Genomic DNA, 18,054 nt, shown 5'->3' with positions numbered 1-18,054 from the left:
CCTTTAACTGTTTCTGGGTCCCTTTATTGGATATATACAGACTGTACTGTACAGCTGAAGATCCCACAAAGTGACCTCAGAGAAGATTTTCAGCACATCTGAGGATTTACATTTTTTTTGGAGGTAGTGGAGATTTTATGTAACCCAGTGTCTCTATTTCTGTGTAATGATCTGGCAGAACAGGCAAAAGAAGCACGCCTCTGCACAGCCCTGCAAAGTTCTACTGGTATAATAAAAAGAACAGACAGGATTGAATTTCAGTTTGATGGCGTTTTATGTAATTTCATGTAACAAAAAAAGTTAAATTGTTTAGCCTTTATTGTTTATGCTTACTGCTAACATCTACAACACAAACATGTTTCACACTTGTTCATGTCAGGGTTCAAAAGGAGGAGGACATTATTGTCATGACCGCATGTCTTACACGCGTTTTGGTTTTGTGTCTCCAGAGAGGCAACACCATCAGGTGGCTTTCTGTGTTTTTGTTTTTGAATGAAGATCCCAGTGGTGTGTGTATGTCTATTTTGAAAATATATTTTCATTTCGGCCCATTTTTTGACTCCTTCCATTACCCCTCTGTTCTTTGACTCCCACTTCTCTTTTATTTTGGACTCCAATTGTATGTTTGTCTATCATTTTGATAGAATCAGTGGGTGGTTTGAAGAGCTATGTTTTTCTTGCACCTTAAAGAAACCCAACGCCCACATATGTGGTACCTTTTTCTAAAAGCAGCAGTGTTTTGTTAGTTCCCCAACTTGGAACCTATGTCATTCAGATTTTGATTACTGGGGGAACGTAACAATGATGAATGTGATACCAATTGAGATCATTATTACTGCCAGCAAAAGACAGGCTTTAAACACATACACATACATATCCTTATTGAGAAAAAATGCTAAATTGACTCGTAAACAATATTTATTTTTCAGGTCGTGGTGATAGCTAACTGCCAATCATGATCTGTCAAAAAGAAGAAATGCCTTCTTGTTATTACACTTTTAATGGTTATACCACTTTTCTAGTCTTTGCGCCCAGTTGATAATCCAACAGGATTAAAGCTATCAAAGAGCATTCAACCTTGAAATCCGATTGTTTAAAATAAAAAAAAATGGGTCCAATCCTGGTTTAAATCTGGATAAAACCTCCAGTTTTAGAAGGTCAAAACTTTGAAGTTGGATTGGGATTACTTTGATCCAATAAAACATTTTTTACACTGTTCAAAAAAACAAATTTTTGCAAGACAGTTGGTATTTAAAAAAAGCAATAACTGATTTGTCTTTATGAAATATTTAACCGAAAAGCATCATTACCTAACAAGGCAACTGTGACGATCTTTCAGTTTGTGTGGACTTCAACGCCTCCTGTGTACAAAGTATGGAGTGTGAAGATCGCTGGTATGCCAGATTTAGAGTCTAAGCAAGTCTAACACTGGATCAGTTTTTCTTTGAACAACCAGGATAAAAATGAGCTGGACTTTGTGATCCTTGGTAGAAAAAAGTGGATGAACAAATCTAGAAGATTTTTATCTGGATTATTATTTTTTTGAACATCTGATTTCTTTAAGTGCTTTTACACTTCATGTAAAGTGTATAACTTCTCATTAGTGATGTGTAGTTCGTGAACGATTCGTTCAAAACAAACGAATCATCTGGGTGAACGAACTGAACTGAATCACTTACTGAAAAGAGTCGTTCATTTCTCAACTTCAGTTGCGCTCTCTCTCTCTAGACCGTAAGAGTCGCTCAAAGCCCGCCCTCCCTCTCCCTTTCATGTCAGTGATACGTACTGACTGAACCAACAGGACGGAGTCGGTCGGGAGCTCTGTGTCACTAAAGCCCGCCCCTACTTCTCCCTCTCATGTCTCCAAAATTGAGGAAGTAGCAAATATATTATTTAACATTTAGGTGTCGCGAAAATGTATGTGCTTTTTATAGCTGCTGTCAGTTTGCAAACAGGTTTTATATCCAACTTAATTTCACTCAGCTGACTGTTTTAACATCCACTAACGATCGTGTTTCAGTCAGTACAGTGTGTGTGTGACTGAGGCTGGTGACTCGCAGTCTCGCTCGTTCACGTTCAGTCAGTGAACTGAACGAGAGCTCCGACATGAATCACTGAACAAACTTTAGAGGAAGAGAGTGACTCGGAGGCGGAGCTCTCGTTCAGTTCGTTCACTGAATGAACTGAACGAGAGCTCCGCCTCCGAGTCACTCTCTTCCTCTTCTTGTACTTAACGTACTGAACAGAACGGTCGGGGAAAATAAATGTGATTGTTTTAGCAGCTTTCAGTTTGCAAACTGTAACTTTATCCAACTAAATTCTCAGCTCATTGGTTTATTATTCACCACCGGCTGTTCTCAGTACGATCGCGAGCAGAACTAAACGTTCGGCCGTGTTTCAGCTTATTAAATTCTGATTCACAGACAGAGCTGCTGAGAAGTACTGAACGATTCTGTGAACGAATCTTTTGAACGAATCACTTTACTGAACTGATTCTACTGATTCAGTACACTGAAAAGAACTGCTTTTCACATCACTACTTCTCATCAGAACTATTCTATTCACACGCCACCAGCAAAGCAGTCCAGTGTCTTGCCAAAGGAAACTTCCTTCCTGTCTGCAGCAGTTGGGAATCAAACTCTAAACCTTCTAGTTGAAAGAACACAGAGTCTACCACTGATCCACAGCCGCCCCTGTACTGGCTATTAACTGGGGAAAAAAAGATGATAAAACTTAAATATTAATTTATGCACTGTAAGTGATGAATAATTCATTCATTGCAAATACTGTTGAAATTTTATCTTAACAAATGTTTAATCACTGCCTTCAAATCAGGCAGTGAAAAGGCTTTCAACCAGTTAGGATTGTTTTTCTATGTTGGACATTTAAATGTCTTTTCAACAGCAAAAAGCACACTGAGAATACTCAGATTTTACCTGCAACCCACCAACAATGTTTTGAATGTTCAGTATTCTGTTACCAAAATAGTTTCATGACAAAAGTTTTATGTCTTGTGACACAAGTTAGCACCGTTCCACATTTCACCTTTTTGCGCTAACTCAAACTGCTTCTACTGCGATGACACAATGTTTTTTTGCTAATAATACAATGGTGTACTGGTTTATAGTTTGGCGAATTTACAATAAAACAAAAGATTTGAGTCAGCCAATTCTCCTGACTGATGTGCCTGTGAGCCAATCAGCATACTACAATAGGTATAAAGAGATCCAAGCATGGCTAAGGGGGAGAGTGAGCTTTGATAGCCTGATTGTTAGCAATAAGCTGGTCCTGCCATTCCGACTAATGAATGCATTTAGGGTCTTCTTTGGAGCGTAGTTAAGAGGTTTACTAAGCTTTAGGTTATAGTTGGCAGATGTAGCGCTTTGATTTAAAAAGTAAAAAAAATGTGGGAGTGCCTCAAACCTGCATTGTTTAAAAAAAAACTCCCAACAGGGGGCATCTTCACTGGTTACAAAAGTATATCTGTTAATAAGTTCATCAGAACATATATGCTTAATTATTTACCAAGTAAATCATATTTCCAGTAAGGTAATGGTTTAAATGTGCAGTTCCAAGTCTCATTCAACAAAGCATGATGTACATTTTGTAAATTATGGACACATAGTTTAATTGTGACTACATTGCAGGGAATGTTTTAGGGCATGGCTACCTGTGATTGACAGTTCACATTTCAATCAGTATAGCGTCCTAATGATGCATGAACATATTTTTAAAATCCATACCCAATTGGTCACAGTCCACCCACGGGGGAAGCAGGTAGCGACCTCAGGTACACGTCCTCCCCTTGCCACATGATTATTTCCCCCTTTCTTTACATCGAAGTAGTTATAAATTAATATGCCTACAACTTTGTGAATGGTCCCTTCTGTAACTGCATTTCTCTTTCAGATAACAAAAAGCATGTGCAGCTTTCATTACCAAAGTAGAACACCTTCACTCATATTTTTTATATTTTTTTTAAAAGAAAAAAATAACATTGTTATTTTGTGTGTTCTTGAATACCACCTTGTATAACCGCTGCACTTTTACAAAGCTACAGGGACCATTCCAAATCCGTATTTTAAAGTTTAAAAAAAGAGTTCATGAATATGCATGAGGTGGAGAAATGTTTTAATCATTACAGGATTGATACAGCTCTGTTGTGTGTAGCACAGTCGAGTCCCTATGCCAGTGAATTCTTTATCGAGCCACATCACACGGCAATTAGTTTGACCCAGTTTTATACGAGAGAAGCCGTTAAAGCAGCCCTTTCAGTCCTGTTCGGTTTCACCTCCTTTTTCTTTATTTAAAGCCATGCATTGTTGTACATTGTGTCGAGAGAGGCAGGTGCATGACTTGCTCAGATTTTGGAATATCGCGACATCTCTTACCATGCTTATGCAGATGACATACAACTATATATCTCGGTGTCATAACATGACTACAGTCCCTTACACTCGCTAACTAAAACACACACACACACTACAGGAAGTCTAAAATCCTACCCGATTTTGAAATCAGGCACATCAACCACCAGAGGAGAATCTTAACAGATATTATACTGTCCTTGCAATGATTTGCTTATCTTCAGAGCTAGACAGTTTGCTAACAAGTGTAAAATTTACAAGGCGTAACTTTTCTCGTTATTTATTTAAGAATTCAAAGTATTTCTGTTCTTATTTACTTTCTTTCTTTCTTGTAAAACTGTAATAAAGCACAAATTGCAAAGTTAATTTGAGACTAACAAACAGAAAATAGGGCACAAGAAACAATTAGCTAACCTAACATGCTTAGTCATGCTGCTAGCTTACTGCTCTGCTCAGATATCAACTTATTAAAATCCAATCGTCTAAAGAAACAACTTAAAAACTTACATTCTGCCTCTGTACACCAAAGAACACAAAATAATAAATACTTACGGACAATTAGTATCCAAGGCAACAATGTGGAAGATAATTTTGCAGGAGGTGAAGAAACTGCTGTCTGCACTCTCCACAGCACTTAAAGTCTGGCAGTAATTAACACCTCACATGCTCATACTACTCAGTTCACTTAAACAACCAGGAGGGGGCAGTGTAAAAACAAAACTTAACTCAAACAATATTAAATGTCCTTCACAAAGGGCACAACAGATATTCTTCTCCGTAATCTCAAGAATGCACACACTGCAAGACGTGAAGTCATGGCACATCACGAACTACAGGATTGTACTAAGATTATTGTAAAAGGTATGTTCCTTTCTTTTCTCTCATTAGACAGTAAGTATTTAAAACCTAATTTAGAGTCCTTCTGTTTTAAGCAGTTGTTGATTTGAGCAGAACTCATTTGCCCTTACAGTTTGCCTTTCTTTTTGTAGGTGATGAAAGATGTATCACAACTTTGCATTTTTGTAATAAATAACTTGAATTTACAAACACTTTCTGGTTTTGATGTTGCTTCTCTTTCCCCTCCTGAGCCAGGTCATAACAGCGTGCAAGACAAAATGCGGCTCTCAAAAGAGGAAACTAAAAGAAGCAGCCATAAAAGAGAAGGTGATGCTACCAAAGTAAGCCAGATTCTTAGAGAAAGAAAAGCAGAGGAGGAGATAGCAGCACAGAGCCAAAGACCTCATGCTTTAGATGATGTCCCAAGGTGTTGTAAACATGCAGAAACGGGGTATACATGAAACAGTCTCTAACATTCTTGATGTATGTTTATGACGGTCTTTCAAATGTTTCCAACTTAATTTTACAACAGAACAAAGCCGCTATTGAAACTCTGAAATCTGTACTGAAAGGATGGGGAGAGGCATTAAAGGAGGTAGATCACAAACGCATTGAAGCAAGTACGGAGACGAGCTTGGAAACAAAGAAATGGAAACAAAAGCTTTCCGTCTCCCCAGCCCTCTTTCCCATTAAAAACTCAATTTGAATGTATCAGCAAATGCACTGAAATTAAACTGGAGAAGTTGTGCTGTTATGCATCCTGTGTGTGTAGAACACGCTGTCTGCCCATCTTAATAATATTCCATCTAAGTAGTAGTAACATACTGCACCACAGACTTTAGACATCAGACCAGGTTTTAGGTGGTCTAAGGCGCAGTCGCTGTCTGACTCTCCAGGATAAAAAAACACACCAGGTATGCATCTGATCACACTTCATTGTAAGATAAACACACCCCTGGGGCGCTGCAGGGAGCGCAAGTTAATTTGCCATTTAAACAACAGGAGTGCTGGGTGTTAAAATGACAACTGCGTCAGGTTGAAAGAGATTGAGGGGTTTTATCTCCCAGCTCCTGCAGTCGAAGCATTCTTGGGCAAGACACTGAACCCCAAATTACCCCCCCGCTGGTATGTGAATGGAATGGTACTGATGGGCAGTATGTTGGGCACTTTACATAGCAGCCTCTGCCATCAGTTTGTGAATGTGGTGGGGATGTGACATGTAGTGTAAAACTGCTTTGAGTAGTCAGAGGAATAGAAAGTTAATTTACCATGAATCATTAAATATAGTCATTTTGTATATATCTTTTTACTGGATTCAAAATGTATGAGTTTTAATTGCCTCTTCCTCATCCAGCACAAAGATGAACTGTTAGTATTTGCTAACCCTCAAAACCTGGAGTCCATTCGTCTTGTTATACCCTTCTGATTCTGAAAACACCTACAATGCAAGGACCAAAATGTCAACTTTAAAGGTCACTATGGCGGTCCACAAAATGAGGTGACGCCGCCGAGCTAGTACAGGCAGTCAACTCGAGCTGCAATGATTTCCACACTTGACATGTCTCATTCTCATTAGTCACCTGACAACACCTCTTTCCTAATAGCTGTCTATTTAAGCACTCAGATTTTCGGTCTCTTCCTGTGCTCTTTCATTGCTAACTTTGACCTGAACCAGTACTGCACTCTTGCTCAGCCCCCCTCCACCACCCCAGCATCCACCTGTAGGCTCTGACTGGGGGGTTTAAGATATCATCCCATCACTCCTCAAATTTCTGCATGCAAATTAAAACTGAGTGATTAGGTCTGAGCATAGACACACAAACACAAACTATGTTCTGCTCCAATAAATATATAAGTATGTATGTAAGATAGAAATGTGAGTTGTCTCACTGAACTAATTTAAGATGCAAAAGTGACTAAGGCACACATTAGGCACGATTGTTTCATATCGTTCCAGTGAACGATCCCCCCCCCCTCCTCTCCCTGGCTGGTCTGGGTTCACATTAGTAACACTGTTCCCTACACTTGTGTATGTACACACTCCGATACAGCAGGGGGCAGTATGCACACAGTTGGTTAGACCACCTCTTCCAGCGTACTTGGGCATTTTGCTCGAGTACGGTATGTTTGTGTCAACACTGATTAAATGAACCATACTTTGGGGTATGCGTACTTGGATCTGGGTCCCTAGTGTGAAGTCCACTTAGTGGTCCAAATACTATACAAAATAAAACCAAGATGAAATAAAACACTAAACTTTATAAACCTTCTGCATGCATAACACAACTTTCTCAGCAAATGAGGGTCGGTAAGTGGATGAAATGTATTGTTTCCTGTCCACATTGCTCTTTACTTCTCTGTGATAGGTTTTTGTCTTTTATAATGAGTAAACAATGCAGACAAATGAGTTAACTTTCCACCATCAAACTGCTTTTGCCAGCTCCCATTCTCTTATAGAAGCTCGTGTTTATTTACTGTCATCGTGATATCGAAGCTGTCAGTTTGAAGCAGACTAGAAATAACTCCAATGATTCTGATGGATATTGGAGGTGGCGATCAAACAATGCCAACTATTCTTCATCTAAAAAGTCAAAACATGAGGCTTTTCTTTCCAGTGTGGGAGGCATGTTGTGAGCTGTCATGAAATGTAATATATTTTTTGGGGATCATATCTCTTCCATTCTTTTATTTTTTTTGGAGAAACACCTGCACCCAATGCTTTTCCTCCTCGCCGTGATAACTGCTTCATTCACTACTGCAGCGTGCAATGCCAGGGTATTGTTCTGTCTGGACGGATGGAGCAGCGTTCATTTCTGCTGTCTGATTCCGTGAATGGCACTCATCAGGAGAGTAATCACAAGTCGACAACATCTGTCTGTGCCACAGTGGTCTGTCAATCACGCTCAACGCTGCCAATTTTTTCCCAACAATTGGACTTCAGATGTCGTGTAAGCTTTTTCTCCCCCCACAATTTACTTGTCAGGACTCAAAGTTTGAAACTCTGAAAAAAAATATTGTGAAACGAAAACTAAAAATAAACCTATGGAGAAAGCAAAAAGAGTATTTGGCATATAAGGCCATTGTAGCTCAAAGGAAAAGTGGGGCCATCTTTCTCGTCCAGACTTATAAAAGCAGATGTATGTTCACAACAATAGAAACAAACTATCTTGTCTTCTTTTCCAAGCTTTTGAGACATAATTAGACAGCTTAAACACATCCAACTTAAACAGTCATTCCAGTTTTTGCACATCTGTCCATCCCAATATTTCAGGTGTTTGATGAAGTATTGCATGAAACAATAATTCTCTTAAGTCATCATAATTGGTACATGGAAAAAGAAAAGAAAATGGGACTCAATTTCCACTTCCAAATCAAAACACAAATCATAAAACCTGTTTTCTTCTAAAAAGTTTTTGAATCGATCGACCTCAATGGCCAATTTAAAAGTTATCAAGTTCAAAGGGAGGTGAAGATAAGCAAAATAAATGGTGGATGAGAATAGTTTTTTTGTGCTTTTAGGTCGTTTTTTTCCACAGAAAACTATAGCAAGAAGAAGCAAAATATAAAATAAAAATAAAGGTTTCCATCTCCTGAGACTTCTAACTCCTTACTAAAATTCAGACTCTCATCTTAGACCTGTGTCCTGAGGGGAGGGAAGTCAACCTGCAGCATGAAACTCAGCTGTTTGAGACCTGAACAAGTGGTGGCATCGATCTGACACAAGAACCAAGAGATGCCTGTTTGACAATACTTCTTCTTCTTCTACTAACACACAAAGTCAGAACTGAAGATTCTTCCGACCTGCACCAGTCTGACTGCTCCATGACTGTTTTCTGCCTGAACTGTGACAAATTGTGGCAAAAAAACTACTTTGACTCCTTTTGTTGCATTTAATTGAGATGTCTTTTCATTCAAAATCAGCACTCAGTTAATGCAGGGTTCTGACTTATTGTGGGAGTGAAGTGGCGCAGTAGGGATGCTATGTATCCCAGCATTCTTTGCACAGTGAAGCTGACGTGTGCAGTACACAATGAATGAGGGTACATTTTCATCACGTCAGGTCATGCTGAGTGGGTGATGGCGGCTCCATGTCTTAGCAATTTATACTGGGGCGGCAGTAGCTCAGTCTGTAGGGACTTGGATTTGGAACCGGGGGGGTCATTGGTTCAAGTCCCAGTGCGTACCAAGTCTGGAAATTGGTCCCCCTACACACACACACACACACACACACACACACACACACACACACACACACACCAGTTGTGTGGCCAGCCCCCTCACTCTGACATCCAAAAATGTATTATTTTCATCTTCATTATATTGGTCAGACTAGTATAAGGGATGAAGCCAACTTTCTTAGTTGAAAAAAACAGGTATTAAAAGCGCTTCTCATGCAACACATTTTACAGTTAAAAGATTGGTTTTACTCAAAGGTTCATGTATGACAAGCTAAGTTTTGTTTTTGAATGTTGAAGTGCTGACTTTCATGCTTGACTTTAACCTTAATGAGCTTCTACTTCCTAAAAATGCTTTAAATTATAATTACTTGAAGCTTTAATCCCACATGTTCTGCTACACTGATGTCACACAAACCCCTGCTTGTTGTTTCTACTCATAATATCTGCCTAGCTTATTGCCAATATCAATAAGAGGAGGGCTCAGTCACAGCACGTTCTAAAGGACGACCCCTGTAAAAGCCATCCATCTGTCCGAGGTTATTTAAAAGGAAAGACATCCAGTTGAGTGTACATTAACAACCTATCCACTGTGGGTCGAACAGAATCCATACTGTATTGTCCTCTGAACAAACTGTTTTTCCTTGACCATGTATCTTCTAATCCTCTCCGTGGCCCGTAGCCAGAGATTCACTGGACTCTGCTGAATATTTAATGTGGAGTTGAAATAAGGACTGAGTCCTGCAGTGAAGAAAACAAAGGGGAGACTCAAGTTGGCGACTGACCAAAGAGGCATTACTCAGTGGGGACACACTTTATTGTCTTCACACAACTCTTACTCATGTCACCCTCTGTATTCACAGCCCATTCTCACTCCCAGCTCATCAAATGCAGCAGCTTGGTCAGTTGCCCAACCCCTTCAAATTAAAATGCAGTAGCTTCATTTTATATATATAAATAAATATGTACTATTCAATTCACATCAATTTACACCCCGCCATCAAAGCAGTCCAGTGTCTTAGGATACTTCCTCCCTGACTGCAGGACCTGGGGATAGAACCCCTGACCTTCCGGTTCAGAGACGACCGACTCTACCACTGAGCCACAGAGATGATTGCCCCTTAAAGATGATTGTGTGAAATGTGTCTGGACATACTTTGTTTTGAATGTCTAACTTGGTTTTAGATTTTTTTTGTATGCCTTTTTATTGGAAAGATAGGACAGTGGATAGAGTCAGAAATCAGGGAGAGAGAGAGAGAGTGGGGACAGACATTCAGCAAATGAGTCACACATTGGATTCAACCTGAGCCACCTGCTTGGAGGACTTCAGCCTCCTCACATGGGGCGCGCACACTGACCACTAGCCACCAGTGCCCAAGCCTAGCCTGATTTGCTCATTTATAATCGCTTAGTTGTCCTCTTAATTTTGCATTTCTAAATCTACAGTGCCTATTTGTCACGATGGTCTCGATATTGATGATGATGATGATGGTAATGACGATGTTTTTTGTTTGATAACGATGACTTATAAGATGGTTTCTATACTGATTAGAGCTCTCAAGAACTGCCCTCAATGTTGTGCTTTACCTCTGGTCACTTCCTGTCAGCACCTGTGTGTCCAATCAGACTCAAAGCTGATCGTTTGCTCTTACTGACATTGTTCCCTTTTTTCTAGATCCTTGCTTGTGTTGTACTTACTCTCTGATGTACGTCGCTTTGGATAAAAGCGTCTGCTAAGTGAATTGTAGAATTGTCACTTTCAACTTCACTGACATGACCATTAAGCCCCACACAACAAGACAACATTTAGCATCATATTTGAAGTATTTTGCCACTGTCTAAACTGCTGTGTTTGACATGTTTGGGTCTCCATTTGGGGAACTGATTTGCATGTAGAAGTCTTTATTTCTCCCATCAAGTAACATTTGGTATGATAAAAGAAATCATCTGCCACAGGGACATGGAATCTGAAATTCCTCAGCTCATATTTCCTTTAAGAAATAGGCTCAAGTTAGGTTGTGTACCTTTAAGGCTGTCTTAGTACTTTGAAATGTCTTGCCGTGTTCACCAGAGCAAGTTTTCTCATTGCATTTGTCATTCTCTTTGCAAAATGTGGGACGTCTTTCTGCACCATCAGCTGCTACAGCACATTTGCTCATGTTCCAGACACTGTGTGAGTGTGAAGATTTGCAATGATTTGCCATGAAAACAAAAAAACACAAGGTGGCTAACATCGCAGATTTGAGACTTTTCTACAAATGCTGTTTAACTGGGGAAGAAGGCTGCTCGCTTTAGTGTTGAACTAACAGACACACACACACTATCCTCAGAGGGAACAGTCCATTATCGCTGGTGACAAACATGAAAAGCAAACGGTGAGGAGCTATAGTCGTGGAGGAAAAAAAAATACCACTCCTGCAAGAAAAAAAAAACATTTAAGATTCTGACTGCCTGCAAGAATCTCTTCGGCATCTCGCCACAGTCTCTCTTTTCATTAGAGCAACTCCAAGAAATGTCAAGTAAGATAACCCATTATCTTTGCTGTTGACAATAACATACACACACAGAGACACAAACACACACACGTCTTACCAGGCTCCCTGGCTACAGATTCTTGTATATTACTTTGCAAGTGTGATTCTATTGCTTCATTTGCCACTTCTCCTGCTGCTGACAAGTGACATCCTCTCTTTCTACTGGTCGGGATTGTTTAAACATCATGTTAACCATTGACAGTTTGTCTGTGATTTTCATGTAATGGAGAGATAATAAAATCATTCAGATTTATATTTTGAAACTCTCAGTCCTCTAGTTTCCATACCTTGCGGCTCTAAACAAATGTTGAAGCTAAGCTTGCATTATGAAGAGGAAATCAGCACTCGATAGGCGTGACATATTGTGATTATTGTCAGCCCTTATTGGTAGCCCTTGATCTACAAGATACCATTATTACCTTGCAACAGCAATTCAGATTTTAGAACACTGAAAATGTCTGCAGGAATACATTTTCTATTACCATGGTGACAAAATGTAATTAGTCACGCACCTGCATGCAAGTCGCAAAGAGATTGAAATTGAATGTTAAATTTATATATTTTTTCATTATCTTTATGTTGTAATGTTATGGTTAAAATGCATTTTTTTTGCACTTTCTCATTGGCTTCATTATTCAACAATATAACTTGTTTTAACTAGTCAGCGTTAACACTTAAATTGGGATGAGATGGTGAGGTTAATTAATCGTGATTAAACGCACAATACTGTATGTAGATTCCACCACCAGGGGACCCTCAATCAAGACAATAACAAAAGATGACGTCTAGGCTGGTGGGGAATCATGGGAGTAATTCTCACTGTTACTCCACCCCAAACCCCCCCTCTAAAAACAAACTCCAAGATGAACGTGCAAAACAGACCTGAGGAAGAGAATATGTTTACCTCCGATGTATCCAAGTATAATTTATATCCCAGCAGCACATTCAGCAACAGTACGGGAGCTTTCAGTAGCAGTTAACACTTCCTTATACCGCCGTCTAAGACGTAACATCTGGTGTTTCCATGGCAACGATAAATAAGTTGACATGTCCTGTTACAACTATAAAATTACGTAATTATGTGGCTCTGATAACTATTGGAAGTATGTTAGGTACTGTAAGTACTCAACAAAGAAAATATAACATTGATTAGGTCAATTCATAATAAATTAAAGATATTTTAGTGTAAAAATTCAACATATTACACTTAACTATTGAAATTCAGAGATTAATAGTGATTTTTTTTTAATATTGCAGCCCTAGTTTTGACCATTAAAGTTACCACTAATTCAAGTTTTTACAATTCATACTTCACCCAAATGGTCATGATATCCTGAGTACAAAGAATAGGTAGTGAATAAATAAAGGAACCGTTGTGTTGTAGGAGGCTTAGATGTCTCAGGCTCACTGGGCTGCAAGGAGCAGATTTTCTCTGGCTCCACATAACACGCAGGCACAGAGGAACAGCTGGGCTGTGAGCATTCATGTCATGTTGAAGGCTGAACATCTGAATCTATAGAGAAGCAACGCATGACTCACACCGCTGAATGCTCAGTGGGAAGTGTGAAACCGACACAATTAGAACACAAAACACACATACAGAGCTCGGCTCCCTTTCTCCAGGCTGTGAGGTGTGCTATATGTGACCTAACCAGCTGTGGCCTCCTGATAAAACAGGCTTGATTGGGGTTGGATCCTGTCAGGTCACGGGTTAGCAACCTAAACCTCTGCAGTCAATCAGGTAGAAAAGCAAGCAAGACTTTATTCAACAGATTAAATACTGGCATTGACCATAAATAGTCTTGTTGCTATGCTAACACAAAAGCTACAGATTCATATCAGCTGGAGCTAAACGGCTTGCATGTAGGATGATCATGTGAAGCATGTGTTAGAGGTGTGTGTGCTTCAGTCATCTTTACATCAAGGTTGTACTGTTACAGCTTTGCCTGACACATTTGTTTTGTGAAATGTGTTTGAAAAAAAAAACACATTACAGAGTTGAGGCAATGTGTAGTCAATGGGTGATTTAACTTCCCCCTTAACGTATGTGCGTATGTATGTAAAAAATCAGAAATTGACCTTCTTATTCTGCATTAGCATCTGATTTTGCACATAACCAGTCAGAGATTTAGAGTCTATTTGGCACATTTGTGGCTGCAAATAGTTCACAAAGATTGTTTTTCAGTGCCCAGTAATCCTGTTTCCTGTGACTCTGGTTTATGTTAATTACCTTCCTGTACAAAGCAAAACACCTGGGGCAGCATGCATAAAACTCTGGTTTGATACACGTCTTAACCCATTTTTTTCTGCACAACAGAAATTTAGAGACACATTCTTTAAGGTAGCTCTGTAAAGATGCATGCACACACATCATGTTTGAGCCTAACCTACCCTCTCCAACAATCAGCCGTATATGAACATGTGAATGCATCGAACATATGTTTGCAAATCAGTTCTACTGTAGCACTCATTACAACTGGGAATGAGAAAAAACATAGGAGGAAGAGCAAAGTCAACAATTGTAAAGCATGGTAATGTTGTGCAACAAGTGTCATTGCAAACAAAGATTATGCACAGTTGAGGTTGTTATTGTAGCATTTTGGCTATTTCATCAGTTCCTTTATATCTGTAATCTAGAGGTTGCATTAGACCTTCCCACTGTCTCTTTTTTATTTAAAGGGTGGTAAAAATGTGGTTGTGATGTATGATGATCCGTCATTTGAATTTCATTTTTCATAAGATGAAATTCGGTCTGTTGCTATCACTGGATCACTTCCTCAACAGACAATGAAATCACATCTCTTGCTCTGTCTGGCTGTGTTGTTAATATTAGACCGAACAGAAACCCACAGCATTTGTTTGGTTAGCTTTTGCTAGCCAATGCTAACCAACTACTCGGTTATGCCCTTATGCTAGCATTAGCCTGCTCCATCGCTTTCCCTATGCTAGGTTTAGCTGTTGCAAGCATTAGCTAAATACAGTCACTGAGCATCTGGAGTGGAAATGTTTGAGACAGACAGCGTGTTCTTTCAAACACGTCTGTGCTGGGAACAAAGACACTTACATATTGTTTTTTTTTTGTTACTCTGTTTGTCTATATCATTCTCCTTCTTCCTGCGTCTCCCACTGTCTCACTTTCCAAGCCCAACCATTTCGGCCAATGGCTGTTCAACATGAGTCTAGTTCTGCTTGAAGTGTCTGCCTCTTGAAGGCAGTTTTTCTCTGCCACTGTAACTTTGCTAAATGTTGCCTTGTGCTGAGCTCGTGATGGATTTTAGTTGGGTCTTTGTAGATAAAGTAAAAAAGAGTAAGGTCTTTCAGCTGCTCTTTTATGAAGTATCTTGAGATTAGATTTGTTACGAACTGGTGCTATACAAATAAAGACTGACTGACTTGAACCCTTCATAAGACATTTTCCTTGCTGTAGTTTTGCCTGAATGTAACTAATGTTAACCAAAGTTTAGACCTATTTGTGGTAAAATAGTCATAAAGGTATTGTGGTATAATTGGGTGCAGTGGTCCTTTGTTTTATAGTTACACCTGCCCAAATACATGGGTGTTTGGGAAAGGTAGAGAGCAAGCTGGTGCGCAAGTAATCCATACTAATGCAGAGACTCCCATCAGTCAGTCCCGTACACAACTGTGCAAACATTTGCCGTGTGTCATAGGATGGTGTTGTAAACATTGTCAATATGTGGGGGATTTCCTCACATATTGACAATCTTGTGCGAGAATGACTTAACTGATTTAAGCCAATAATTGGCAAAATGACAGCCACCCTTCGTATTTTTCCAACATTGTTCAACAATTTCTTTTAAAGACGGAAACTGGGTCATGTGACCCCTGTGGTTAACCATCATAGCAATCAGTTAAAACAATTGCTTAACAATCCAGGGTGATCATTGACAGGCCATGGTTAAAATGTCAATACATGGAAAGATGAAAACCATCCCTAATACTTTTAATTATATAAACAGTATATTGTTATTAATGACATTTGGTTGCCATTTAACTTAATGTGTAGGGAAACAAATAGTAAAAGGTGTATATTAACATAAAACCAACATTTTACCACCATTTTACTTTCAGGTATCTCTGTAAGCCTGGTATGACTGATGAGAAAGGTCTACATATTATCTTAGTCTTTTCATATTAACATGAGTGTGTGTTCAGGAACAGGTTAACACAATTCCCTTTTTTCAGCACCAAAAAACATCTCACATCTTCACGTCTTCACCTAAGCTACAGAACCTCACTTCAAAATACTTCCATTTGCAACCAATCCATTCAAATAAAAGCCAAGAACCAATGCTCCGCCTTACCTCTTGGTGAATGATGCTTCCATATGATGTTGGCCTCGGGTCGGCCGACTGCCAGGCACATGAGACTGGCGCTGCTCCCCTCGTTCACTGTGACGTCTCTGGATATGTTAGTGATCCTGGCGGGTACTGCGGAGAGAAAGACGACCATGATTGATGTTTCGAGCGTAATTAATGACTCATAAGAAAAGGGGCTCTCTATTCCACATGATCAGAGCAGTGATGAGGTTAAAAATAATAACTCAATTAGCATGAAATTAGCTGACAAATTTGACAATTCTCTGGCTTGCTATGGTGCTATACATGATTGATTTTCCCTCATCTTTGCCACACTGCTCATTAGACAAGCATCAGACTGACTTCGGGTACGAATAATTCCATCTCTCCAGTTGGACTAACTTGTTCAGTGTGTGTGTGTGTGTCATGGCATGATAATACCTTGTAATAATTGATAGGGCCAGTACTGTGAAAATACACACTTTTTTTTGTGCCTTAGGACTACGGATGATACGGATACTTTTTTTTTAATGTCCGCCATTTTTGTCAGTTATGTTACCATTAGTAAGTTCTGATTCTGAGTTTCTGGAGTCTCGGCTGTCAATACGATGTCAGTCTGCAAAAAAATTCAAAATTTACAGGAAGTACGTTCTCTGCTAAGTTCTATATGTCAGGACATACGTTCAGGCTGATAACAGGGACTGCAGGCTGCCATGTTGTTCACACACTTCACAGGTAAACCCAGTTACCTTCAAACAGATGATCAGATTACGTTTTTGTCTGGTGTCCCTCCATCTCTGTGCGCAAGGACACCCTCCCTCACTCTTGCTCGTCCATTTGAGCGCTCTCTCCCTCTTAGAAGTTTGTTCTTAAGTAAAAGAAAATCTCTGCCTGATAGGATGATCATACATCTTTGATTTCTGCAATTATATTGAAAACCTTCAAAGCACCTCTATGTGTGCACAGTGATAGAAAAAGCTCTGACCTGCTTTGAGTTGTTTCAATCTGCAATCTGTAATAAGTTACACACTATTATAGTAAACGGACAAAACAAGCGTTCCTACATATCTTTGGACATTGTTTTAACATTTCTTTTAGGCTCATGGTTTTTATTGTGCCATATTTAGGGGGTGTTGAAGCCCCCTCAGAACCGTTACTTTTCGTGTCCATTGATAGAGATTTTCTATTACAAATCAGATCCAGAAAAATCATAATCCAGTCACACAAATAGTGACATCATGACTAAGGGCGCGGTCACATAAAGCATGCATGTGTTGTATTATGACGTTATGTACAAGAGGTAATCGTGCTTAGGCACAGATAGTCCTGGCCAGTGTGACCGTGTGCCGTGCCGGCCAGTGTGGGTATGGCGCAGCGGGGGGCCAATCATGCTTGAGTACGGCACGGTACGGATAGGCAGTGTGATCGCGCCCTTACATTTATTTTATAAATACAACTGTACTAAGCCTCTTGGCATAGCTTTCTAATAGGTGTCCTGCTAAGCCTCCATGCTGTCAATATCCAGAAATAAAGTATTCCATACAAGTCTGTGCTGTTAACAGCATTGCCAAAGAAATACCGTAATAAGTTTATTACGGGTAAAATGCAACATGTGGTGCTTTTAAGGGCTTCTGTACAGGGCGGGGAGAAGTTCGGTGAGGACACAGCGGGCTGCACTTTCTCAGCCACACAGACCTCCGGCAGAGATGAATGAACGGGCATGTGTGTGCAGAGCAGCTGACAGGTCCTCCAGCTTGATAATGCCAGTGGCAAGGTGATTAAAAGCACAGCTCCCCTGCCACCGGGGCTGCTAGGCTGTGTGACT

At 39.8% G+C, this 18,054-nt stretch overlaps 1 protein-coding gene across 1 annotated transcript in view; it reads right to left on the bottom strand.

Annotated features, from left to right (window-relative positions):
* Positions 1-18,054, bottom strand: part of opcml (opioid binding protein/cell adhesion molecule-like) — a 227,569-nt gene that overhangs the window by 42,764 nt on the left and 166,751 nt on the right. The window contains exon 3 of the mRNA XM_061056041.1: positions 16,236-16,361. Coding sequence (XP_060912024.1) covers positions 16,236-16,361 — 126 coding nt within the window. The remainder of the gene's footprint in view (positions 1-16,235; positions 16,362-18,054) is intronic.

Source organism: Labrus mixtus, chromosome 14, assembly GCF_963584025.1.
Source record: "Labrus mixtus chromosome 14, fLabMix1.1, whole genome shotgun sequence".
Lineage (NCBI taxonomy): Eukaryota > Metazoa > Chordata > Actinopteri > Labriformes > Labridae > Labrus > Labrus mixtus.
The sequence above is the reverse complement of the archived record's forward strand: the minus strand, read 5'-3'. Positions and strand labels throughout refer to the sequence as shown.